The sequence below is a fragment of the Aspergillus karnatakaensis genome (assembly GCF_047715665.1).
Source record: "Aspergillus karnatakaensis strain CBS 102800 unplaced genomic scaffold BJY04scaffold_45, whole genome shotgun sequence".
In the NCBI taxonomy this organism is placed as follows: domain Eukaryota; kingdom Fungi; phylum Ascomycota; class Eurotiomycetes; order Eurotiales; family Aspergillaceae; genus Aspergillus; species Aspergillus karnatakaensis.
The window spans coordinates 101,379-122,695 of NW_027395757.1; the positions used below are offsets into that span (position 1 = coordinate 101,379).

General features: G+C 49.8%; 9 protein-coding genes across 9 annotated transcripts; 4 read left to right on the forward strand and 5 right to left on the reverse strand.

Moving 5' to 3' along the window:
• BJY04DRAFT_110144 (uncharacterized protein) lies at positions 1-2,469 on the reverse strand. Its single transcript, XM_073708125.1, has 4 exons — positions 1,946-2,469; positions 1,768-1,887; positions 1,622-1,714; positions 1-1,569 (listed from the first exon to the last, which is right to left on the reverse strand). Exons 1-4 carry the CDS (start codon positions 2,027-2,029, stop codon positions 343-345), a joined length of 1,524 nt encoding a protein of 507 aa, XP_073568329.1. The 5' UTR covers positions 2,030-2,469; the 3' UTR covers positions 1-342.
• Positions 2,470-3,479: 1,010 nt separating this feature from the next.
• On the reverse strand, positions 3,480-4,738 carry BJY04DRAFT_221020 (uncharacterized protein; the record flags this gene model as incomplete). Its single annotated transcript, XM_073717014.1, has 3 exons — positions 3,480-3,923; positions 3,976-4,339; positions 4,392-4,738. 3 exons carry the CDS (start codon positions 4,736-4,738, stop codon positions 3,480-3,482), a joined length of 1,155 nt encoding a protein of 384 aa, XP_073568330.1.
• Positions 4,739-6,720: 1,982 nt separating this feature from the next.
• Positions 6,721-8,101, forward strand: BJY04DRAFT_195551 (coiled-coil-helix-coiled-coil-helix domain-containing protein). The gene is made up of 4 exons (XM_073712233.1): positions 6,721-7,045; positions 7,242-7,349; positions 7,489-7,516; positions 7,614-8,101. Exons 1-4 carry the CDS (start codon positions 6,954-6,956, stop codon positions 7,656-7,658), a joined length of 273 nt encoding a protein of 90 aa, XP_073568331.1. The 5' UTR covers positions 6,721-6,953; the 3' UTR covers positions 7,659-8,101.
• A 494-nt stretch (positions 8,102-8,595) lies between these two features.
• BJY04DRAFT_110239 (MDM20/NAA25 family protein) lies at positions 8,596-12,138 on the forward strand. Its single transcript, XM_073708127.1, has 8 exons — positions 8,596-8,850; positions 8,970-9,245; positions 9,321-9,497; positions 9,596-9,936; positions 9,992-10,268; positions 10,318-11,080; positions 11,135-11,247; positions 11,299-12,138. Exons 1-8 carry the CDS (start codon positions 8,716-8,718, stop codon positions 12,046-12,048), a joined length of 2,832 nt encoding a protein of 943 aa, XP_073568332.1. The 5' UTR covers positions 8,596-8,715; the 3' UTR covers positions 12,049-12,138.
• BJY04DRAFT_110206 (uncharacterized protein) lies at positions 12,139-12,774 on the reverse strand. Its single transcript, XM_073708126.1, has one exon. It carries the CDS (start codon positions 12,588-12,590, stop codon positions 12,228-12,230), a length of 363 nt encoding a protein of 120 aa, XP_073568333.1. The 5' UTR covers positions 12,591-12,774; the 3' UTR covers positions 12,139-12,227.
• Positions 12,775-12,897: 123 nt separating this feature from the next.
• Positions 12,898-15,671, forward strand: BJY04DRAFT_209207 (ribosomal protein L36e-domain-containing protein; the record flags this gene model as incomplete). The annotated part of the gene is made up of 8 exons (XM_073714091.1): positions 12,898-13,093; positions 13,242-13,333; positions 13,390-13,772; positions 13,827-13,922; positions 13,983-14,399; positions 14,688-14,754; positions 15,215-15,400; positions 15,588-15,671. The coding sequence occupies 8 exons, from the start codon at positions 12,898-12,900 to the stop codon at positions 15,669-15,671; spliced, it is 1,521 nt and encodes a 506-aa protein (XP_073568334.1).
• BJY04DRAFT_110269 (putative UBX domain protein) lies at positions 15,580-17,971 on the reverse strand. The gene is made up of 2 exons (XM_073708128.1): positions 17,645-17,971; positions 15,580-17,584 (listed from the first exon to the last, which is right to left on the reverse strand). Exons 1-2 carry the CDS (start codon positions 17,779-17,781, stop codon positions 16,189-16,191), a joined length of 1,533 nt encoding a protein of 510 aa, XP_073568335.1. The 5' UTR covers positions 17,782-17,971; the 3' UTR covers positions 15,580-16,188.
• Positions 17,972-18,050: 79 nt separating this feature from the next.
• Positions 18,051-19,130, forward strand: pup3 (proteasome core particle subunit beta 3). Its single transcript, XM_073708129.1, has 4 exons — positions 18,051-18,197; positions 18,254-18,272; positions 18,341-18,795; positions 18,861-19,130. Exons 1-4 carry the CDS (start codon positions 18,195-18,197, stop codon positions 19,002-19,004), a joined length of 621 nt encoding a protein of 206 aa, XP_073568336.1. The 5' UTR covers positions 18,051-18,194; the 3' UTR covers positions 19,005-19,130.
• Positions 19,039-20,759, reverse strand: BJY04DRAFT_110283 (epoxide hydrolase). The gene is made up of 4 exons (XM_073708130.1): positions 20,318-20,759; positions 20,134-20,261; positions 20,010-20,082; positions 19,039-19,953 (listed from the first exon to the last, which is right to left on the reverse strand). The coding sequence occupies exons 1-4, from the start codon at positions 20,637-20,639 to the stop codon at positions 19,256-19,258; spliced, it is 1,221 nt and encodes a 406-aa protein (XP_073568337.1). The 5' UTR covers positions 20,640-20,759; the 3' UTR covers positions 19,039-19,255.
• Positions 20,760-21,317: the final 558 nt, after the last annotated feature.

A 21,317-nucleotide genomic window follows, 5' to 3' on the forward strand; every position in this document is an offset into this window, starting at 1 on the left:
AGTATTATTGTTCCCGCTGTAGAATTCTCGCTATGGTGGTATAATAAGTAAAGCGCAAGCCCCGAATAGAAGTGCTACCCTGTCCGATGTGGTGGGGGGGTAGGGTTAAATCGAGTGACGCCCCAAGAAAGATTCCAGAAACCATTCTAATCATACATACCGGAGAGGAAAAGAAATAGGAAGTCGCTAAAAAGTCATTTGCCCAGCACCTGGAAACTCCGACAAGCATTTAATCATGAAGTAGTAGCGTTGCTTGAGCCACCTTAAGCATGGTCCAGCACTGCACGGGCGATGGGTCGATAGGGAAGGGATACCTGATGGACATGATGAACATGAGCAAGGTCAAGTCCGGCCTACGCCGCGCCGCCTCGTCGGAGCGACAGGCCCCTCATCTGAGTCATCATCATCTAGCGAGATAGCGCGAGTAGCAGTAGAGCCTGCTGGTTCAGGTTGCAGGACGCGTCGTGTATGCGGGCTGGCGCCGTTCACTGTAGGGTTCAAAGCAATTCCACCGTTAGGCCTCCCAGGTGATGAGCTTGATAGTACGTGGAAAGGGGGTCCGCGTCGGCGACTTGCGGCCACAGCAGGTCGAATTGGTCCTTCATCGTCATCATCATCGTCGTCATCATCGTCATCCCCTTCGTCGTCCTCATCGTCCTCATCATCATCGACTTCATCATCGTCAGAGTCCATGGTGTCTTCGTCCTCATCCTCCGAATCGTCGGAAGTGTCTGAAGTGTCAATGTCCACAATATTATGTCGCTCATGCTCAGTTTCCTCTTCGTCGTCCCCGCTGTCAGGTACTGCGGTGAAGTCGTAGACATTGGAGTGCGCTGTGCTGTATCCGGAGCTGGGTGATGCCTCGAATAGGGCTTGTAACTCCTCCCTGCTGTAGCCGGGATGCCCAACAATGGTGGATCGGTCGGATTCGGAAGCGAAATTTTCAGACGGCTCGCCGTCGTCAATAAACGAATCCATATCCTCATCGTCATCCTCGTCCTCGTCCTCGTTCTCGTCCTCGTCATGCGAATCATGGGAATCGAAATCACCATAAAATACAGGCGCACCGGTCATCATTCCAAAGGCAGGATTGTGGCGGAACCCGGGAGGAAGAGCCTCCAAGGGTAGGCCGTCGTGCTCATCATACCACTCGCCCCAGTCAAAGCCCACCGGGTGCCCAAAGCCGTCCTCTATTTCCTCATCTTCCTCGTCGTAAGGGTCATCCGTCATTTCAGAATTCATTTCCGAATCACTTCTCCAATCGGTGCCCGACATCGAATCATCATCGTGACCAAACCCGCATCGCCCACACCAAGTCTCCTCCATTTCCCAAGCGCACTGGGGGCAGCGAACCACGCCATCATCGACATCAACAATGGGCTGAGCAGGATGGAACCTCGTTTTGTTGAAAATGCCTCGAAATAAGCCGGCTTGTCCAGAATTGGTGTTCTTCTTATCCGCCTCAAGCTTCTCTGCTTCTTCAAGCTGATGGGCCCTGTGTTGATCCGTTGTTTCCCCATTATCGAGAAGTTCTGGACGACTCGTAAACAACTGAACAACTGCACGAACCTGGGAAAACTATTAAAGGATGGTCTTGGCAATGTGCACTGTGAGGCTTTACCAGGTAAGCCGGCGCAGGTTGTGACTTCACCGCGGCACGGCAATCAGGGCAGGTTTTATTCGATCTGCCTTCGGCAAACCATGAAGACAGGCACTAAAGACAAAAGTATCAGCGTACGGCCTGATTGCGGAGAGCGATAGACTGACCCCATAACAGAATGTGTGTCCGCAGGCTAAGGTGAACGGTTCGTAGAGTGGTCGAATACAGATACCGCATTGTATAAGGCCGCGGATGTCATCGACATGACCTTGTAAAGTTTGGAAGAGCTGTACACGCATATACCAGTTAGCGCATACCCTACACATCCTCACCAAGATAACTCACCCCTGAAGCGTCAAGCGGCGTAGTAGCCTTTGTCCCACCAGAGCCCTTGCTCAAAGAACCCGCCGGAGGAGTAAATCTCGACATCTTTCGCAAATGTGACTCGGACGGGCTGAGTTTGGAAGTTGAGCGAGGCTCGATTTGTTGTTCCTGGTGCCGATATGAGGAGAAGTTTTTGCGCCGGGTCAGCAAGGGCACGACCGATGTAGGTTGTTTGTTCAAGTAATCGAAGGAACGACGGGCATAACGCGGGAAGACGAATCGCCGCTGAGAGATGAGTGAGAGATATCGGGACGCGGGGATTTGCAAAGCGGTATATCGAGGTGTTGAAGATTCAAGGATAGGATCGAGAGGCCTGAGCCGCAGGATGAAGAGAAACCCGAGGGGAAGGCGTTGGCAACCGACCAGCGGTTCGTGAGCCTGACTTTTTCTGTCGGGATCGAAGGGAGTGCGCAGGAACCAAACCCATCAAACACGCGTGACACCACCAATTGCTTCCCTATTGTCATCTCTCAAATTCTCAATGCCCCTTCTAAGGTTCCCTCCACTGCTGCAGATCTTCATTAACTATATGATTTCTACTCACCAAAACTACTGAATGCCTTCTCTCGCAATCTGTGACCGTCTTGGATACCTAGTAGGTATGACTGAGCTATCAATAACTACAAAGTAACCTCGCCAAGCCAACACCAAGATAACATCCCGCAGCGTGAATTGACCGCTATCCCTCGATACTGAGCGGAGCTACCCAGGGAAGAGCTACTCCGGAGTACAGACAACTTCCCGTGCCACTCCTTGGCTGCACAATAACCAACAGTTGACGCTCTTCGCTTACTCGGCGCTTCGAGCGTGGCAATTTGACGGATATTGAAAGTTAGAATAACACCTCTCCAAGCATCAACAGAAGTCCCATTGTTACAACTACCAGTGATGCACGTCGAACCTAAGGGCAGAAAGGACGATACCTGGTTCTCATGTCCCTTCTCTTCTCTTTTCCGATGTAGAGTCGACTGAGGCCATCCTTACGACCACGAAAATTACCTGGATTGTGAACACATCATCAGAGATGATCAATCAACGTAGAGACTCTCACAATTTGTGTACTACAACACTGCTCCCTGCTCTTTTTTACGGCTCCTCAATGATTGGGTACCTCGTGTCGGTGTTATGACTGCAGGACAGCAGTACGAATGGGGACCAACTCAAGCATGCTCCGTCGCTAGTTGCAGCTGAAGAGAGGTAATATGGCCTGCAAAGACGGAGGGTGTCAGTTTAGCAGGAAGTCGCTACGCACCACATATTCTCTACAAGTGCAAGTTCTCGAAGCTCGAGGTCAATATTGGAAATAATAATCATGAATAACGCGTCCACAACAGGAAACGCCGAAAGCTCGCTGCACGAAACATTCAAAATGTGGCGCAACAACAACTTCGAATATCCACGATCATGCGCTATTACCACTTGCGACAAGTACTGAACAACAAAGAACAGAGCGAGTCCGTTCAGCGAGCCCTCATAGTACCTGTCTGGGTACTGTTCATGTCACAACTCGGCGTGGTTTCATAGATCTCTCCAGTTTGAGTTCTTCGGAGATCAGATGACTGTTATCCGGTAAGTGGCCAGCGACCACTTTGGCATCATCGATTATCTCTTTGTCCATATGTTCCAGAAACTCGATCTGCTCTCGAATAAACTCCTTCAAGCGAAGTGTGTCGAATGGACGCCGAGCACGCTGCTGGTCTCGCACCAACTTATTGGCATGCCGAAATCGATCCTGTAGCATCTCAAAGCGATACTCGGAAAACTGGAGATAAAGCTCGCCCAAGTCCGAGATTGGCCGGACTGTAGTGAGCACGGTGTCGTCTTTTATGAGCGAAGAACGCGGCCGGAACGAAGTCACCATGCTGATCCTCTCTGTTCCCCCCAGGGCGCGAAGAGCTTGATGCTCAATGTAACGTCCCTGAAGGATCACAGCATATCCCTACGATGGCTTGTCAGCATGATCGCGCCCTGGGAGAGTGCCTAAAACATACCATCTGAGGACCGCGAACTTTGAACACTTCGCCATCTCCTCTCCTCAAAGCAGTCTCGCCTCCTATCATGCCTGTACAGTCCGAAAGCATGGTCACACACACAAACGGATAACTGTCAGTGTGCCAGTCCACGATTGGGTCGTCGTCCTCCCAAGCGCAGCCTGATACCCCCTCATCTGCCGCGCGGTTCACCTTCTCTATCATCGCATTGAGTGCCTTGTTCTTCTCTTCCTCGCTATAGACCGCAAGATTGACATGCCCAATCTCGAAGTCTATGGCTGGAATGAGATCGACTCCTGCGATTTTTGAAATGATAGCGAGGGTCTCCGGATTCTTCCAAGCGTCGTACGTGAATGGTGCACATCTGCAAAGTCCGTCAGCTTTTACAACTTGTTGTGTGGACTGCCAAAAATCACTCTGCTGCGTATCCCCTGAGTTGACATTGGGCCAGCTCACTCGAGTATTTCCATTTGGCGAACACTTCGTCGCTGAGTACTTCTTTTCGCATTTGCTGAATAGCCTCGGCAGAGAACAGTGGAAAGGGCTCCGATACACCGATTGGGGAAATTCCTCGGTTTTCAGGATAGCCGAGATCTTCCATGCTGTATACTTTGGATGGCGGTGCGAAATTCAAGTGCTTGATGGGCTCGAAGGAAACCTTGTCCGTTATGCCAGAGACGCATATGGCACTTGATCCCTTGCACTCGGACTGTGTCATAGTGTTAGGGATGGGAGGTGAGGTCAGTGTCCCTACGGTTGCCATCGTCTATGGCTCTGTTAGTGAAAACAGGTGCTGAGATACATAAGCTCCCAAGGGCTGCCGCAACTCACTAATTCTGTCTCCTTCTGGCTTATTATGTGGTGTACGTATTCAAGCAAGTTATGTGATGGGGTTCTGTTAAAAGTGCTTGGGGTTTACTTTCTCAAGACCACAGAGTACGATGATTGAAGGCAACCCGGTTATATGGACGATTGAAACCCATGGTTGGAGTGCATTGTGGTATTTATGTCAAGACCTTGGTCATTTTCACCTTGACTGCAAAGTTGTCTCGGTGCCTGACACCATCAGCTTGCCGATCTACTTGTCGGGCTGAGCATGAATGCGCGACTCTCCAGACATGGTTTCAAACTTCGGGTTGACCTTACTGGACCCCACTACATTTAGGCCACATCATCAAAAGACGAACGCTCCGTGATACAGCCATGGAAACTGTTTCTTTGTTTGGTTTGGCTCTGAAGGATCTGGATCCACCGATTGACTAGCCATGTCGACGACTAATTCGGGTCGGTTCGTCTAGATCCCCAACTTTCGCAAAGTGAGACTACACTCTTACCGATTCGAGCTCCGACTCCTATCTGCTATTGGGCCTGTTATCAAGCGAAAGACTGCACCGGCTGGGAAACCCGGACAAGACGTGTGGATGACCCTTCTACAACTCAATCTAATGTGCAGTGGACATTACTAGTTCGGAGGTGATAGCGAAGATTTGATAAACAACCTTGATCCTTAATCTGTGGATTAGCTGATACGGAGCACATTGTCGAGAATGTGGCGGGCTCATCAGACGCGCCAGGGTTCAGCCGTTGTTAATGGACTTTTTGACTCGATTAGGGATGAGCGGGATTCGCTATCAGACGATCAAACGCCCGTATCAGATGTCTCCGGATAATTCCCCGCCCTCTCCGCTCAGACTCGATCATGCAGCGAAATCAATCTTGTCAGACTTCTTTTTGAATATCGTCCTAGTCGACGCGGATTGGAACCTGACAAGAAGCGCGGCTGCAGTTCAATTGAGGGTCTCTACTCCGTACTGCGTTGGTGGGACTTTACCCTCGTAACAGTTGTCTTTGCGCTTTAGCCTGCTCCATACACATGTCTGTTTTCCCGCGTCTTCGAGACTCTAGGTGACCTGACGTTGAGATTATCACATCTTTCTTCTGTTCGACCGCCTCTTGTTTCCTGTCCTGTTTTCATCTTTCCGTGGTCGCTAGGCTGATTGCACAGCTCGTCGCTTAGCAACTCATGTCAGCTGTCACATCTCTCACCCTGCAGAGTAGTATAGCCTCATGGTCAACTTTCTCCACACCCCACTTGAATTGCTGCCTTAAGGCTCTGAGCGCATGCCATGTGACCGGAGTTCAAGCGGTCTAGAAAGCCACCAAAACATTTCCTTCAAAACATGAAAGAGTACAGCGGAATCTAGTGAGGATCAGGTAAGTGGTACCTCTTGGAGTCACGACTCAATGCTCAGCAGGTACAACACTACACAGCTCAATTAGACATATCTATTGGATCCGCTAACGCATAATGCGTTGTTTTCCACGTCTACATCGCCTGCTAGGCACTCGTCGGCCTCTGACACATGTACCCTGCATGAAACTGCGCCAAACTCTCTCTGGACAATGGAGCTGCTGGCACTCACCCTGGACCATGTCTCGTCTCGGATTGCGCATTGCTTGTGGCTGCGCGGAGACTTCTCTCTGACTAACTCGTGATGAGACCCGGTAAAGCTATTGGTAAGAAATAATATTCACCTTGCATTCCTCGGGATCACCAGCCGGCCGGCCGAGTCAGGAACTATGGCAGTACAGAAAGCGGAGCTGGCCATATTTCATAAGATATAAACTCAGTGTGCATTGATCACTATGACAAGATTGGCTCTATTAAGAAGTAATGTTTGGTCAAAGTAGCAACGGTTTCTGAAACCTACTATGCTGTGATGAACAAACACTCCAGGGGACTGCGTAATTTGTAGATCTTCACGCCAAGACTTTGTGCCTCACGCCTCGAACTTTTCCTGCCGTCGTTCCATCGATCGAAGTCCATCTAAACTAGACCGTCCCGTCGTCTGAATGCTCTTTCTCCCTCGGTAATTTGCAATCGACATCCAATTGACCTCAGTCATTCGGGATCGTCTGTGCCCTTCTGCGTGACCTGTTGGAACCTGTCTTCACCTGTATATCCCGTTGCCTCGGCCATGGCTTCCGAGACAGATCAACAACAATCCTCGGCCAGGTCGGAGCAAGCTACTGCTAATCCATGGGGTCGAGCGGAGCGAAAGTTCAGCAAGTATGGTTTATCCCTGCATTTGCTTCTCCTGTTTACTATTCTCTGTCACCGTCTTTGACTCAATGGCCCTCGGGTCATTGCTTTTGTGTTCACGAGATATGACCCGTGCCATTCCGCCGAATGCGCCCCTACTCAGTGTCCTTACATCCCTTCTGAATGAGCGTTGTTTGCTTATGTACTAACATGAGCTTCCCAGTAAATCTGCCAGCGAGTACTATGATCCCTGTCAGGAATTTGCAGATCGAAGTCTGAAATGCATGAAGCGCAACGCTCATGACAAGGAGATGTGTCATGATTATTTCCAGTATGTCCTTTTTCTGCACTGCCTATTGCAGCCACTCTTGGAGAGTCCGAAATACTCCATGTTCCGGCCTGAATGCGGCTCTAAATCCCGGGCATGGCAATGCCATCTTCATGAGCATTATCGCTAACTGTCGAGCTAGAGCATACCGCGATTGTAAGAAACAATGGGTTAGTGCTTGCTCCCGATCCTGCTATAGAACTGATCGAACTCTTCATCCTTATGGCTTTACGCCAATATTCTTTATGGGAACTAACAGCCATGTAGTTGACTAAGAAGAAGCTCGGTGGTTCCCCAGCCCCCAAGCAATGATGGATGGAATCGAGCTGGCTCATTCCAGCTATGCATATTGCGGAAGCACTACTCTCCCCTGTGAACCTGGGCAGCTATATCAACATGTTTATGGTCTTTCGGATGTCGTTCCTTACAAGGATTCGCCCTAGGAGTTTTGGGGCTCGGAGGCTCAAGGACATCAGAACTCCTTCTGGAGCGATGTATTGGAGGTCTACGCCACGATAAGGAAGTGTTGTATCTCAACTGCAAAGTTGAATTGGTTAGCTCAGTAGTGTACAACTTCCTCTTTTGGTGCTCAGGCTTTATCCTCGCATTTCGGTTGGTTACACTGCCGATAAGGGCTTTCTGGACCTTTCTCTACGAGGACTCACTTGGGCCATTACTCTTTTTGGGTGTGTTTTCCTGGCTCCGACTCTGGGACTTCTGCACGACGAGCTATCTGTAATATATGTCTCTCCCAGCGACTTCAAACTTCTTTTCTTTTCTTTTTTTCTCCAGATTTTTTGGGGGGTTCAGCCCTGTCTGGGAACTGCATACGGGGCCGAAGACAGTATATGCGGCTCTCAATGTCTATCAGTAATTTGCGGGTACGTGCTACAGCAGAGTATCGGGTCTGACATTTGTTGTGGTATTGTTTAAAACCATCACGGTAGGTGCAAACCTCATTTAGCACTACGCACTATGCGTTTGTTGGTCTGACTAAGATCGGCGTTGTAACTTAAGTCGCAGCTGCAAAAAGCTCATCTTAATCTCAAACAGAAACATAATTCCCTTCTTTTGAATCATCTCGGAGAGTTGGGTCCTGGGGCTATAGTTCCTCTGGTTGGATCACCGCCAAGGTTCCGCCTTGTACGAAGATTTCCCCGCCCACTTTTGGCTAAACCGCAGAATGAAGAGCTAGAGAAATATTCCCCCCTCATCATCCCTCGACTCCCTTCCCCGCACTTCGTGTGCTGTGCCTGATTCGCGCAGCATACGTCCACTTTCTTGCTTATTGTTTCATTATTTGATTACGATTTATTTTCGGACTGAATCCATATATTAGAATTACTCCAAGCTGCGACTGCTGTCCGCCATGTCCACTAATGACGCCGTTTTCCAGCGGCGGAATAAGCAAATTGAGGATGCCATTGACGGCCAAAACTTGAAGCAGGCGCTACAGTTGATCGAGAAGAGAATCAAGAAGGGTGAGGATACGCCATTTCTCAAGGTATGCTTTCTTTCGGCTTAGGTTCACCATGTCACTGTCTTTCCATTTCCAAGCTCTTTATTTGCTTCCCAATTCGTTGACTCGGTGCAAGTGCTAACTCATACGCTGCTTTTGCATAGGCATGGAGGGCGCAGATTCTTCTTCGTCACGCCGACGAAGTTCATCACCAGAAAGGTTCCGCGGAGACTCTGCAGCTGTGCAAAGCTGACCCAGCGGTGACCGACCTCGACACATTGGATATTTTGTACGAGACGCTGCAGAAGATGGGTGGGCAAGAAGAGACTATAAGGGGCATATGGGAGAGGGCTGCGAAAGCGAAGCCGCAGCTTCGTGACATACAAACGAGGTGGTTCAACCTCGCATTCGAAGGAGACGATTGGAAGTCAGCACAGAAGGTACGAGGACAGAGCTCATGCATATCATTATGGCTTCAGATCCATACGTACGGTGCTCATTGAGACGCTGTTTAGGCTGCTATGTCACTGCAGAACAACTTCCCGAAGAAGCGGAAGTACTATATCTGGGCCATCTTCCTCTGCTATCTTATTGCTGCCGACGAAGCAAGCTCAGATATGGACCGTAAACTCTTTGGAACCCTTGCCTACCGCATGGTCTCCAAAGCCGCAGAAAGCGTTCCATCTGATCTGGTGTGTTACCCCGTCTTATGCCTTTTATACACTACGCCCCCTCTATTTTCAGGACTCTTTCGGAGCCAGGATAATAATATTTGTGCCCAATCATGTAGAAGGAATTACTGAGCCCTCCTAGAGCTATACAATCAGCCGAGGAGCTATTGCTACTTGTTAAAATCTACGAATCGCAAGGACGACACGGCGAGATCGTCAAGATCTTGGACAGTGACAACCTGGGAATCAAGTCCAAGCTCGTCCAGAACGACTGGTCTTTTGTCGGCGTCAAGCTCTCTAGCTTGGAAAATGCCGAGATGTGGACTGAAGGCTTGTCATATGCTAAGGAGCTTCTTGCTATTCCCACCACTGAAGAGGAGAAAAAGGCTCTTCAGGAACGTGATGACTGGGCAGTTTGGCATTTACTGGTGACCGCTGCGCAGAAGCTCAACACCGACGAGTAATACTTTCCTATATCTTCCAAACTAGCCGTGACTGACAGAATGATTTTTCAGGGCAACCTCGGAGACGCAAAAGTTCATTTCGGAGTTTATTGCGGCCCAGCCCAAGTCTAGGAACGCGCAATTAGCCCGACTCGATTTGACCCATTTTAGCTTCAAGTCAGGAGCTGTGACACAGGATGAACTATTGTCTGCTTGCCAGGCATATTTTGATCATAGCAAAAACAAGCTCTATTGCTTTGGTGATCTTTTGAGTTATCTACCTTCTTTGGAAAAGAATTTCATCGCCAAGTTAGTGGATTATGCTGCACAAGCTTCTACTCAGAACGGGGTATGTACGTTAGAATTGTGGTTATCCCTTTGCTAACATTTGCCTGAAGGAAACTGGTCCACACAAAGGGGTGGCAAACATTAATTCTGTGAAGCTGGAATACTGTTCCTTGATGTCTGCGGATGCGGCCAAGGTCTCCAGGGAACAAGTGGAAGACCTCGTTTCGCGCTGCTTGAATGAGTATCGCCAAGTTGGGCGCCCTGACCGCACCTCTACCCCGTCTACTATCGAAAGTCAACCGAGTGATGACCTGTGTATTCTCGCAGCGATGGCTTTGATTCGCTTCAGCAGCAACTGGGTCTCGAGCAAACAGGAAACAATTCCGGATGTGATGCTCATCCGCGCCGCCGCATTACTAGAGCGTCTAGTGGTGGACTCGCCTCATAACTATCAAGCATTGCTCCTCCTCGTGCGACTTTATCTTCGTCTAGGTGCGGGCTCGCTTGCCTTAAAAACGTTCAGCAAGATGTCTGTCAAGCAAATGCAGTTCGAGACAGTCGCTCACAATCTCTTTACGCGTCTCGCGACCGTCCACCCGCATTCCGCACCGCCAGTTGAGGGTGCAGAATACAAAGACTTTAACCCTCAATCTGCATTTGTGCAGGCAATGATATTCTACCTAAGTGCCAATGTGACGTCAAACAGACATCGCACCAACGGCTTGGATTACGGCAGCTACGTGAACGTTGAGGGGACTATTGAGCTTCAAAGACGGCTTCGACAGAGCATCTGCCGCAGGATGTGGGCACTAGAAGTGAAGCGGGTGCAAAGGCTTGCTGGTGGAGATCCAGTGTCTCGTTACGATGAAATGGGTCAGTTCTGCTTTTGGACCTTAGTTTCAATATGCTAACATGACTACTCCTCAGCGAGAGATCCCTCGCCATTGATTGACCAACGTCGATTTGATGCATTCATGAACTGTGAAGCTCCTGGTCAGCCTACTTTCGAGCAGTTAGTTCGTGTAGGTCCCCTGCCAAAGGTACGTGTTCTTGTCATATCCGCGATATTGGAACGTAGCTAACAAGCTCAGGAACAATGGGTGCGGTCAGCGCAAATGACCGATCGACTGCTGGGGCTCCTTAAGGATCTGGCTGCGCAAAAGCCGATCCAAACAACGCTAGAAATCCCTGAACTTGAAGACCTTGTGGGGGTCAACCCTGAGTCTGAAATGACTACGTCAGAAATTGAGTCTACAAACACAAACCTAAGCCTGTTGAAGTTGGCTGTCTATATGAGCGGATCAAAGTCCGTTGGCTCAGAGCAAGTCGATGAAAGTCTTGGTCAGATAGAGGAATGGCTGAACTCGACACTGGAAGCCCTGTCTACGAAGGGCAGCAATGTTTCGCCGTTAATTTCTGAGACAACCATCTTCTTGCAGTCAGATGCTCCATATGCTCCAACGTGGCGCTTCTTCCACAGCATTTACAGCATCCTTGACTCCCTCAAGGCGTTGATGTCTTTGTGCTCAACTGCATCAAAGAAAGGCAAGGGTACCAAGTTGCCTAAAGATCGCGTTGAAAGCTTGCTGGAGTTAGCGCGCAACGTACACCAGGACGCCCTAGTTAATATCCGCATACTAAAGCGGCAGGTCTCGGAGTCAGGAAAGCTTGGCTCTCTGATCGACCTTGTTGTGGCTGGCAGTGGCACTGGTGATGATAGCTCACAACTCCGCAGCGAGTTGGAGAAGACGCTTGATACATCTGCATTAGAACTCTTCTGCGGTGATTTGATGGAAAGCTGGGACGAGGCTCTTGGTGGAGTCATTGGAGTGAGACTGTAAGGCTATGATTTCTTGGCATATAGTATATTTATTATCCGACAATATAGAGCGCGGTCTTGAATCCGATGAATCTACCTACTGAATCCTAGGACTTTGTGCATTGGCATTTCCCGGTTTTGCTTCTTCTCTCGCTGGGAAGACCCTCGTATCCCCGCATCGGAGTTCAACCACCCTTGTCGTCATGCCATGTCTCCAAACACCGAGTACACTAGCAACTGGCACACTCCGACGAGGCTAGAGAAATTGAAGATGCCTGCATTACCATTTGCAAGCAAGGGCGCCCACTCCCAGTGCCCATCTACCACCATGCTTGTCTCGTGCTTCCCACCCCTTGATTGCTCCAGCTGTCCTTCCAAAAAAAAAAAAAAACCGCATTCCTCTCGCTCGCCATCTGGCTTCCATGCTAATGCCACTGCAGGCAAATGATCATCGCCCAACACGCCTCCTGTCTCACAAACAACCAACGGACGCCAAAGGGAGGGTTGCACCGCAGCCCAACTAGCGAACCATTTGACGCAAGTAAGCATAGCAACGACTCGCATCCCTGTCTGGCGCCCAAATCAACTCCCCAGGTTGATGTCGATGATGAGAGGAGACGACGATCAGCTCGAGCTTGCTTCTTCGACGGACCGCCATCGTTACATCTGCAAACTACTCGCGCTTTCTCTCCAGTCTCTCCACTGACTCTCCCCTTTCGGACCTTCAAGGTTCACGGTCCGAAACTCTTCTTGAAGATGACATTCCGATCTTACTTGGGCTTAGCTCACCCGTGCGATATATTTGGTGTCATTCTAGCCCCTCTTAATAAACCGTTGGTTGCGCCTGAGATTTGTCAAATTTGTCAACACAATGACGACTGATACCTGGGCGCTTCCTCGCGTCGCCGCCGGCCAGAGGCTTATTGCCCGGTCTTATGACTATCGGGACTCGGTGCGAACGTGGGATATTGTTACGCAGACGGTTTGTCTTGCCGTTAGTAGTCTTTGTGTTGGGATGCGGATGTACACAAAGGGTTTGGTCATCAGGACGCCGGGGTGGGATGATTGTATGTATATTTAATCGTTTTGAGAAGTATAATATGCTAAGACAACTTCCATAGTTACATGCTTCTTAGCTTGGGTAAGGCCTAATCTCGGCTAACCTCCAGCGACAAGGCCGTTCGCTAACTGCGCTTCATTAGCTTGGGTTAATAGCCTACGCCGTGGTCACGTTTGAAGCAGACAAGCATGGGAATGGGACTCATCAAGATACAGTCGCGCCATCTGATCTACGAGAGTTCGCAAAGGTCACCCCTCCACTGACAAGCAGGCTAGAATCTCTATTAACATATTGTTTATACAGCTAGCCAATGCATCGCAAATCGTCTACGCCCCCCTCATATTTCTTACCAAACTATCCATTTTCCTCCTGTATCTGCGTGTCTTTGCACCGTCTCACAAAGGCAGGACATACTGGGTCATACAGCTACTGATTGGGTTCAATCTCGCCTTCTACTTAGCAAACTTCTTCCTGAAGATTTTCCAGTGCACACCGCGCTCGAAGATCTGGGATCCTGCAACTCCCGGTCATTGCATCAATATTAATATTGTGATCCTCATAACGGCTGCCATCAATGTGGCTTCTGATCTGATGATGCTCTGCGTACCGATTGTTTGTGTCTGGCGGCTTCAGATGTCAAAGAGGAAGAAGCTGGGGATCTCTACTATATTTGCTGCCGGTATCTTGTAAGTCCTGAATCTAGTGTGTAGCACTGGCGCGAATTGCTGATGATACTCTAGCGGGTGCTTTGCCAGCATAATGCGCCTCGAGGTCAGCGTCAGACACAGAAACACCACCGATAAGACATACGACTGGTACTCCGAGTTTCTCTGGACGTATGTCATTCTGGAAAGCGCCCATCCTGCCCAAAAGACCAAACTTACTAACCATCCCAGCGCTGCCGAGATCACCTGCGGAATAATCGCCAGCTGTCTTCCCGCGCTCCCAACCTTTATGCGCCACTTTTTTAGTAAAGCACGATCTATAATTTCCGGGATCAGTCGCACAAGAAGGTCATCCAGCCAAGGCCGATCCTGGGAGAAACCAACAGAAGCGTATGTTCTATCACGCGGTCGAAAGCGTCGATTGGCCCATGACCTGTTTAATACGGAGGCATCCGGTGACGATGCGTGCGAGCTAGATGATGAAAGGACACAGATCTTCTCTGGGCCTAGTTATGCGACGTCTGAAGCGAGAGCTGAAGGGAGTAGAACCCCTGTTGAGGGGATTCTGAATGGGGAAGCTACAGGGGGCGATGGGGGTAGGCAGGTTCGGGCAGGGGCGATACTCAAGATCGTGGAAGTAGATGTAGAGTCTGGACCGGTATCATAGCTTAAACTATCTAATGGGATTCCAAGTTCTGGAAATTCCTCCTATACAGCCCTAGAACGGGTATCCCCTATTCCCGGGGGGAAGTCCTCGATTGATGCCCTAAGGCATCAAAGAGTTCCGTGCCATGGTGCAAGCCCTAAGCCCTGATCGCACATACTATGGAGTAAATTCTCAGTCAGCACGTGACCCACCGAACATTGGAGATCAGAAAGATTAAGTCTCCGCACCAACGACTTCACCACCCAGCAACCTCCCTGTCGACAACCCAGTCCCGATTATCCCGTCGAGATGGCTCAAGAACGCTCCGGTATTGCGGTTGGTCTCAACAAGGGCCACGTACGTATTCCTTTTTCCTTGACATTTTGTGAAGGCTTGGGTGATGGATGGATGGATGGAGGAAATTGTCGGAGTCGAATTGAATTGAGTCCTATCGAGACGATTTGCACGAAACGAGCAGCGATCGAGTATACGTTACATGTTCAGCATTCGAATCGGAGTCAACGAATTTCGAACAAGCGGAGGTGGAAATGGAAACACTCAGAGTGTTCGTGTTGGAAATGGAACGAGCTTTACGGCAAGACAATATGCGCGCATTGAATCGGATTTTTAGTGCAAGGAAAAAACAACGATGCCAGTCACACATGCTTTAGCACGCCCAGTCTCAACCCGGCCACTCAACTCCGACTTGACTCAAATCTCACGAACACTGCCAACAACGATTCCTCCTATCCAGCCATCCATCCGAAGTCTGAGCAATATATTCAGGCAGACTCAAAACTAACCCACTACCTTACAGAAAACCACCGCCCTTAACACCCCCAAGACCCGCATCAGCCGCTCCAAGGGCAAGGCCTCCCGCCGCACCGCTTTCGTTCGCGACATCGCCCGTGAGGTCGTCGGTCTCGCTCCCTATGAGCGCCGTGTCATCGAACTTCTGAGGAACGCTCAGGACAAGCGTGCCCGCAAGCTCGCTAAGAAGAGGGTACGTGTGAACTTTGGATCAGGGCTGGTGTATTCGGCGAGAGTGTCGGGACATCAGATCTATTCGATCAGTTGATTTTTCAATCGTCACTGCTCTGTTTTGCTCAAACTACCTCTCTGAATACATCCCTCCCCGGATCCCTCTGAGCATCATGCAGAACAATTCGGCTAACATGCTATTAATATAGCTCGGTACCTTCACCCGCGGCAAGAGAAAGGTCGAGGACATGCAGCGCGTCATCGCCGAGGCCCGCCGTGTTGGTGCTCATTAAATTTGAGATTTGAAAAATAAAATTTCATTTTCTTCTCTTCTACCTACTGTCTATTGTCACTCCCCCGTATTAGCCGAGAACGAGTTGAATGAAAACAAATTTCAAAAAGTGAGATCATGGATGTCATGACTGTCTGAGGATGGTCGGGACGCGGACATACTTGCTTGGCGTGGTGTTATGTGATGTGCTTAGGAGGTTGGAAGGGCCGGGGGACTCTGACTTTTGAGGCCTACCTGCTCTCCTCACTACAGCCCTAGTGAGAAGGGGTCGGAGGATTAGGCGGAAACGTGAAAATGCGGAATACGATACTAAATACCACTGGGCAATTGACTGGTTCTCTTACTTCATTTTCTCATTCCGCTACATGGCCAGGCTTTGGTTTTTTGCGAGTACCAAGGTAACTTAACATAATTGAAAATCCAGTCAGCCATGGCCGGTGTCACTTCTCGTTTCATTCATTATTTACAGCTATCTCATAAATAAGACCGGTTTCCCCACCCCGTAACCACTCGGCGATCTATTTCTTCCCTGGTAGTTTCAGCCACTTTGGGACTTTGCGCGAACTAGACTTCTCGCCGTTCTGGGCATTTGCATCACTTGGCTTAAGAGGAGTTGGGAAGTCCGGAGACGTATCCATAATCTCCGGTGGCTCTTGGATCTTGTGTTCTTGCGCTTTGGTCTGAAGTTCTGTCTTCAGCAATCCGGAGCGGCTTTGTCGTGTTGCAGCGGATGCAGTGTCATCCCAAGAGAAATTGACGAGCACACGACCGGTCATGCCGTGGTCCTTGATGAGGAAGCTCTGGTCGGAATCCAGGAGGACGATTTGGAAAGGGACGTTTAGTTTGTGAGATTTCTGTGCAGAGGGCCCTGAGAAGCTTGTTAGGATGAATTTCTCGGTTGCATATGGCGATGCGAGGCAGCTGCGGACGAAGCCGTAGAGCGTTTTGCTCGTGTCCTGCTGCCCAAATTTGGAGACTATTTGGCTCTGATCTGGTAGTCGGACTTTCACCTCAACTTCCTTGACGGCTGCGCGCCGTTGTTCCTCTGCTGCTGCGGCTGCGGCAATTTCGGCGTCTGATAGGAGACGTGTGTTCTTGCTGGCTGCTTGTAGTCGCCGCTGGTGTACTTGGGCGTGTTCGACTGAGGGGACATAGTCGGAGTCATTGTAGGCGGTTTGAGCAGCCTGGGGCGTCTTCCTAGAAGGAGGGGCGTATACGGTAACAGGGCGAGATGGATCTGACGGAGCTTCGGACTGTTGAGAAGAAGGGTGTAAGGTGGTCCCCGGATGTACTGTTTGAGGTTGTTGGCTTGTGGTAACATCGGCTGCAATGGCGTTGGAATCAGGAACAGGTGGCTCAATATCTTGTGGATCAATTTCCTGCTTCTCTGCTTCCGACCGGGATGCGGATGTCTCTTCAACCGCGTCTTCGGGTGATTTGAAGTATTCGTGAATCTGTGTCATGGCTTCGTCAAGTGGCTGGTCTGTTCGGCGGAAGCTCAGCCGTAGCAGAACATTTCCGCTATTGAACCCTAGCTGTGCTAGGGTTTTTTGGAAGTCTGGTAATGTAGACACCTCGCGATTCATGATCTGTACTACCGGAGTCTCGTAGAACAATCGCCCAGACCCTGCTCCCTCGACAACAGGTACACCACGGCCTGTGAGATTCCGAATAGCCGTACTTCCTGCGACACCCGCTTCAAACTTGCGAATGATCATCCAGATACTTGTTGTACTGGGGAATTTGTCCATCAGCCGTCCATTTGGGGCTCCTCGAGCTTCGGATTCCGGAAGTTGAATGGCTACTGTGACGACGGACGGGGATCGGGAAAGCTGCACAAGCTCCAACTTCGCACCGGGTGAGAGCCCTGAGAGCCGGAAAGCCAGGGATAAATCGAGTTGTTTACTCTTGTGCCTAGGAACGAGCCAGAGAATTAGCAGGCGGCTTATTTCCGCATATGTTTTTTAGCCTTACTTCAACCCATATTGACTGGCGTCCAGACCTAGTTTCCGGCAAGCTTCCTGTAACACATCTGTAAGATATTTCCCGGGAGTTGTTTTGATTGTAGCTCTTCGAGCTGATGAGTCGAGCACGACAACATGAGAGCTCATGGTAGAGGGTCAAAGTATTGCGGGGTTGATGACCGGGGCGGACAGGAAGCCCAGAGGGAGAGAGTTGTAACCTCAGCAGAAGATATTCAAGATATGTAATCGAGATCACACACTATCCCGAAAGAAAACAATAAAAATGCGGCGAAAATGGTCGGTTGAGGCCCTAGGATGAGGAGCTGAGGAGCAGAGCAGGCAGCGGGTGGCGCGTCATCGGGAGAAGCTGAGAGGCCAGACACCTTACCTACGGCTAGAGACACCTGAGAGAGCTTCATCCTCCATCCACGCTTGCACCTCTCCGATCTCCATCCTCCTCCTCCTCCTCCCACCACCTCTTCTCGTTCTCCGCTCTCTATCACTCACTCTACCTTCTGTTTGATTTTGGTTTTGTTTCAAATCCTCATTTCTCCTTCATCATGGTAAGTGTGCCTGCTATTCGCCTTTCACCAATGACTTAGCTGACCGACTCCTCCAGAGCTCCCCGTTCGATATCAGTATGCCTTTCCCAAAACTCCTTTCTCTCTCTACCATATACAACGATAAACTAACCCATACTCTACAGATGGCGGTGCCTGCGTCGCCATGGTCGGCAAAGACTGCGTCGCAATCGCGTGCGATCTCCGACTCGGAATGCAAGCCCTGACCGTCTCCAACAACTTCCCCAAGATCTTCAACTATGCCCCCGGAACATATCTCGGCCTCACCGGTCTTGCAACGGATGTTTCTACGGTTTCAGACCTCTTCCGCCTTAAAGTGAACATGTACCGCCTTCGCGAGGAACGACACATCGCACCGCAGACCCTAGCCAACCTCGTCAGCTCATCGCTCTACGAGAAACGCTTTGGTGCATACTTCGTTAGCCCCGTCATTGCCGGTATCAACAACACAACAGGGAAACCTTTCATTTGCGGCTTCGACAGCATCGGGTGTATCGATTTCGCGAAGGATTTCATTGTGAGCGGAACCGCGAGCGACCAGCTCTTTGGTACTTGTGAAGGATTGTGGGAGCCAGATCTCGTATGTCACTTTTTGTCTGCACTTTGAGCTGTTGAGACTTGGCGCTTGCTAACTAAATTGTGCAGTCCCCAGAAGACCTGTTCGAGACCATTTCTCAAGCCCTCCTCAGTGCGGTCGACAGGGATGCTCTGTCCGGTTGGGGTGCCCAGGTGTACATCATAGAGAAGGACAAGGTTACCCAGCGACTACTGAAGGGACGGCAAGACTAGATGTGCTCGTGGAGTTATTAAGTCATACTGTTTTCTGCTTAATGGAAGTCTTTAGCCATTGCAATAAATGGTTAAAAGCAGCGTCGGAGCCATCATACTGAGTAGTAATATTCGTAAAGCTAACTAGAGTGATCGCAAACTACAACAGCCTGACCCTTGTCGTGAGAGACATCTGCGAAACATACATGTAACCAAGGGCTACTGACTCATAAGAACATGGCATATATACTTAAGCCAACATTAGCCCAAGATCACTCAATTCCATTTCTTCCCTTCACAACTCCAAAGGCCAAACCGCCCTTGCCCAAGAACTCCCTCAAATCCCCCGCTAGCAACTCCGGCGCCTCCCAGGCCGCAAAATGTCCACCCGTCGGATACTCCTTAACTCTCACTTCATACCCGAGCAACTGCGCCCACGAAGGCGGATATTTCATCAGTTCGTTCTTAAACTGCGCCATACCAACCTTGACCCCCCTTGGCGCAGGATGCGAAATCGACTCCATCATCGATCCATCTTCCGAGGTCTCATAGTATATCCTCGTCGACGCAGCCGGTCCCGCAGCAGAAAACAGATATATACTTACCCAGGTAAGAATCTCATCATCTGTCCAGGGATAATTATCCGTCCACAGATGCAGCTTATCATATATCCAGGAAAGCAAAGCGACGGGGCTATCGTGGAGTGCATATCCTATTGTCTGGGGCCGTGTGGCTTGTTGTATCGCGTACCCACTGCCTTTGGTGAGGTAGCTGAATGTTGTGTAAAGATACGCTTTGCTTTCTGGAGAGAAGGGGATAGTGAGGAGGTTTTTGGCGCAGAAGAGCGGGTTTTGCCAGGGCATAGGGATCTTGAGAGGCATGAAGTTTAGGTGGATTGCTTTAACCTGGGAGGAGTATTGACGGGCCATTGTTCGAGAGATGAAGCTGCCCCAGTCGCCGCCTTGAATTACTTCAAGCCGTTAGAGATTTTTTGAGAGCTTTGCTGAGAAATTGTTGGAGACGTACCGTATTGTTTGTAGCCTAGGGCTCTCATGAGGTTGTTCAGGGCCTCGGCATACTGTTTGAGGCCGAATCCTCGCTGGGGAGCTTAGTTTAGGGATCGAGTGATATTATGATGATTTCTGCGTACCTTTTTGACACCTGAGGAGAAGCCAAAGTTGGGCAGTGATGGGGCTACGACATCAAATACTGGCTTGTTCTCGTCTCCGCTAGTCAGCAGTGGAATGAGCTTGGTCACCTCTATGAAACTTCCGGGCCCTGTAAACTGTATTTAGCATGTAGTAAGGGCTATATTACCAGGAAGGAGCCTTTACATCCATGAATGAATAATAGAGGGGTGGAGTCTGCGGACTTGCTGGGATGGTGTATGTAGTGTAGATCTATATTTTCGAACCCATCGACGGACATGGGAAGAATATATTGTTTGAGTTGTTGGTTTAATCCTTGCTCCTGCTTTCGCCAGTCAAAGCCATCTTTCCAGTAAGCCGTAAGGCGTTTAATCTCTCCCAGTGGTACACCCATATCCCATCCAGCATTGTCGAGTTCATCTGGGAAGGTTGTTGCTTTAAGTTTCTGGTGGAGATGCTCCAAGTCCGCATCGCAAACGGCGATACTGAATGGCTTTGAAGACATCATTTATTTTGATAGAACAATGAAGTCGATACAATCTTATGCAAAAGAGGAACGGATCATCAGGGAGGAGACTGAAGCTGGGTTGACTTTATAACGGAGGAGAGTTTCACGTGCTGCCGTTGTATAACTAGGTACTCCGAGTAAGTCCAGCGATCTCAGCCTTGCAGGAGGGCTACCACCATCAGCCTGGCAATGCTGGACCAACAGACCCATTATTATTATTATTATTATGTTAACAACTTATTTTATGAAGCTGTTGTTCCGAGTGCTGCTCCTGTCAGTCAAACAGCCCCCGTGTCTAGACCGGGCGATCGGTCCCCAATAATAATCACGGCTCCATCTCGACAAGCCACTGATGCTAATTCTCTGCCTTTCCCCTCTTCGACTTCATCTCTTCGCCCAGTGGCCTTGCCACCGCTGTTTGCCTCCCCCTGTCTCCGTTTGTATACAGTCCGACCCTGGTCTTTTCTAAGCGATTCAGGACCTATCTCGACTTCGCAAAATACCACTTTTTTTTTCCCGGCCGGGCCCCTCTTCGTCCAGCTCGGCGATTGTCGGATTTTGATCTCGGATGATTCCCATCTCTCACCGTCATCACGACGTCTTCACAATTATTTTACCCTGGGTCGACAATTACACTTCCTCCTGGGAAGTCGCCTGCCCTTGCGGAGCAACTCACCT

What these genes read in the sequence shown, in the direction of transcription:
- BJY04DRAFT_110144 (XM_073708125.1), bottom strand. Translation starts at nt 2,029, where the DNA reads ATGTCGAGATTTACTCCTCCGGCGGGTTCTTTGAGCAAGGGCTCTGGT. An exon ending in CGCCGCTTGACGCTTCAGGG is followed by an intron (nt 1,888 to 1,945) that starts GTGAGTTATCTT and finishes ATGCGTGTACAG; the next exon opens with CTCTTCCAAACTTTACAAGG. An exon ending in GACACACATTCTGTTATGGG is followed by an intron (nt 1,715 to 1,767) that starts GTCAGTCTATCG and finishes TTTTGTCTTTAG; the next exon opens with TGCCTGTCTTCATGGTTTGC.
- BJY04DRAFT_195551 (XM_073712233.1), top strand. Translation starts at nt 6,954, where the DNA reads ATGGCTTCCGAGACAGATCAACAACAATCCTCGGCCAGGTCGGAGCAA. An exon ending in GCGGAGCGAAAGTTCAGCAA is followed by an intron (nt 7,046 to 7,241) that starts GTATGGTTTATC and finishes TGAGCTTCCCAG; the next exon opens with TAAATCTGCCAGCGAGTACT. An exon ending in ATGTGTCATGATTATTTCCA is followed by an intron (nt 7,350 to 7,488) that starts GTATGTCCTTTT and finishes CTGTCGAGCTAG; the next exon opens with AGCATACCGCGATTGTAAGA.
- BJY04DRAFT_110239 (XM_073708127.1), top strand. Translation starts at nt 8,716, where the DNA reads ATGTCCACTAATGACGCCGTTTTCCAGCGGCGGAATAAGCAAATTGAG. An exon ending in AAAGCGTTCCATCTGATCTG is followed by an intron (nt 9,498 to 9,595) that starts GTGTGTTACCCC and finishes CCAATCATGTAG; the next exon opens with AAGGAATTACTGAGCCCTCC. An exon ending in CAGAAGCTCAACACCGACGA is followed by an intron (nt 9,937 to 9,991) that starts GTAATACTTTCC and finishes ATGATTTTTCAG; the next exon opens with GGCAACCTCGGAGACGCAAA.
- BJY04DRAFT_110206 (XM_073708126.1), bottom strand. Translation starts at nt 12,590, where the DNA reads ATGCGAGTCGTTGCTATGCTTACTTGCGTCAAATGGTTCGCTAGTTGG.
- BJY04DRAFT_110269 (XM_073708128.1), bottom strand. Translation starts at nt 17,781, where the DNA reads ATGAGCTCTCATGTTGTCGTGCTCGACTCATCAGCTCGAAGAGCTACA. An exon ending in GCCAGTCAATATGGGTTGAA is followed by an intron (nt 17,585 to 17,644) that starts GTAAGGCTAAAA and finishes GCTCGTTCCTAG; the next exon opens with GCACAAGAGTAAACAACTCG.
- pup3 (XM_073708129.1), top strand. An exon ending in GATTGTGGGAGCCAGATCTC is followed by an intron (nt 18,796 to 18,860) that starts GTATGTCACTTT and finishes TAAATTGTGCAG; the next exon opens with TCCCCAGAAGACCTGTTCGA.
- BJY04DRAFT_110283 (XM_073708130.1), bottom strand. Translation starts at nt 20,639, where the DNA reads ATGATGTCTTCAAAGCCATTCAGTATCGCCGTTTGCGATGCGGACTTG. An exon ending in TCTCCTCAGGTGTCAAAAAG is followed by an intron (nt 20,083 to 20,133) that starts GTACGCAGAAAT and finishes TAAGCTCCCCAG; the next exon opens with CGAGGATTCGGCCTCAAACA. An exon ending in CCTAGGCTACAAACAATACG is followed by an intron (nt 19,954 to 20,009) that starts GTACGTCTCCAA and finishes AACGGCTTGAAG; the next exon opens with TAATTCAAGGCGGCGACTGG.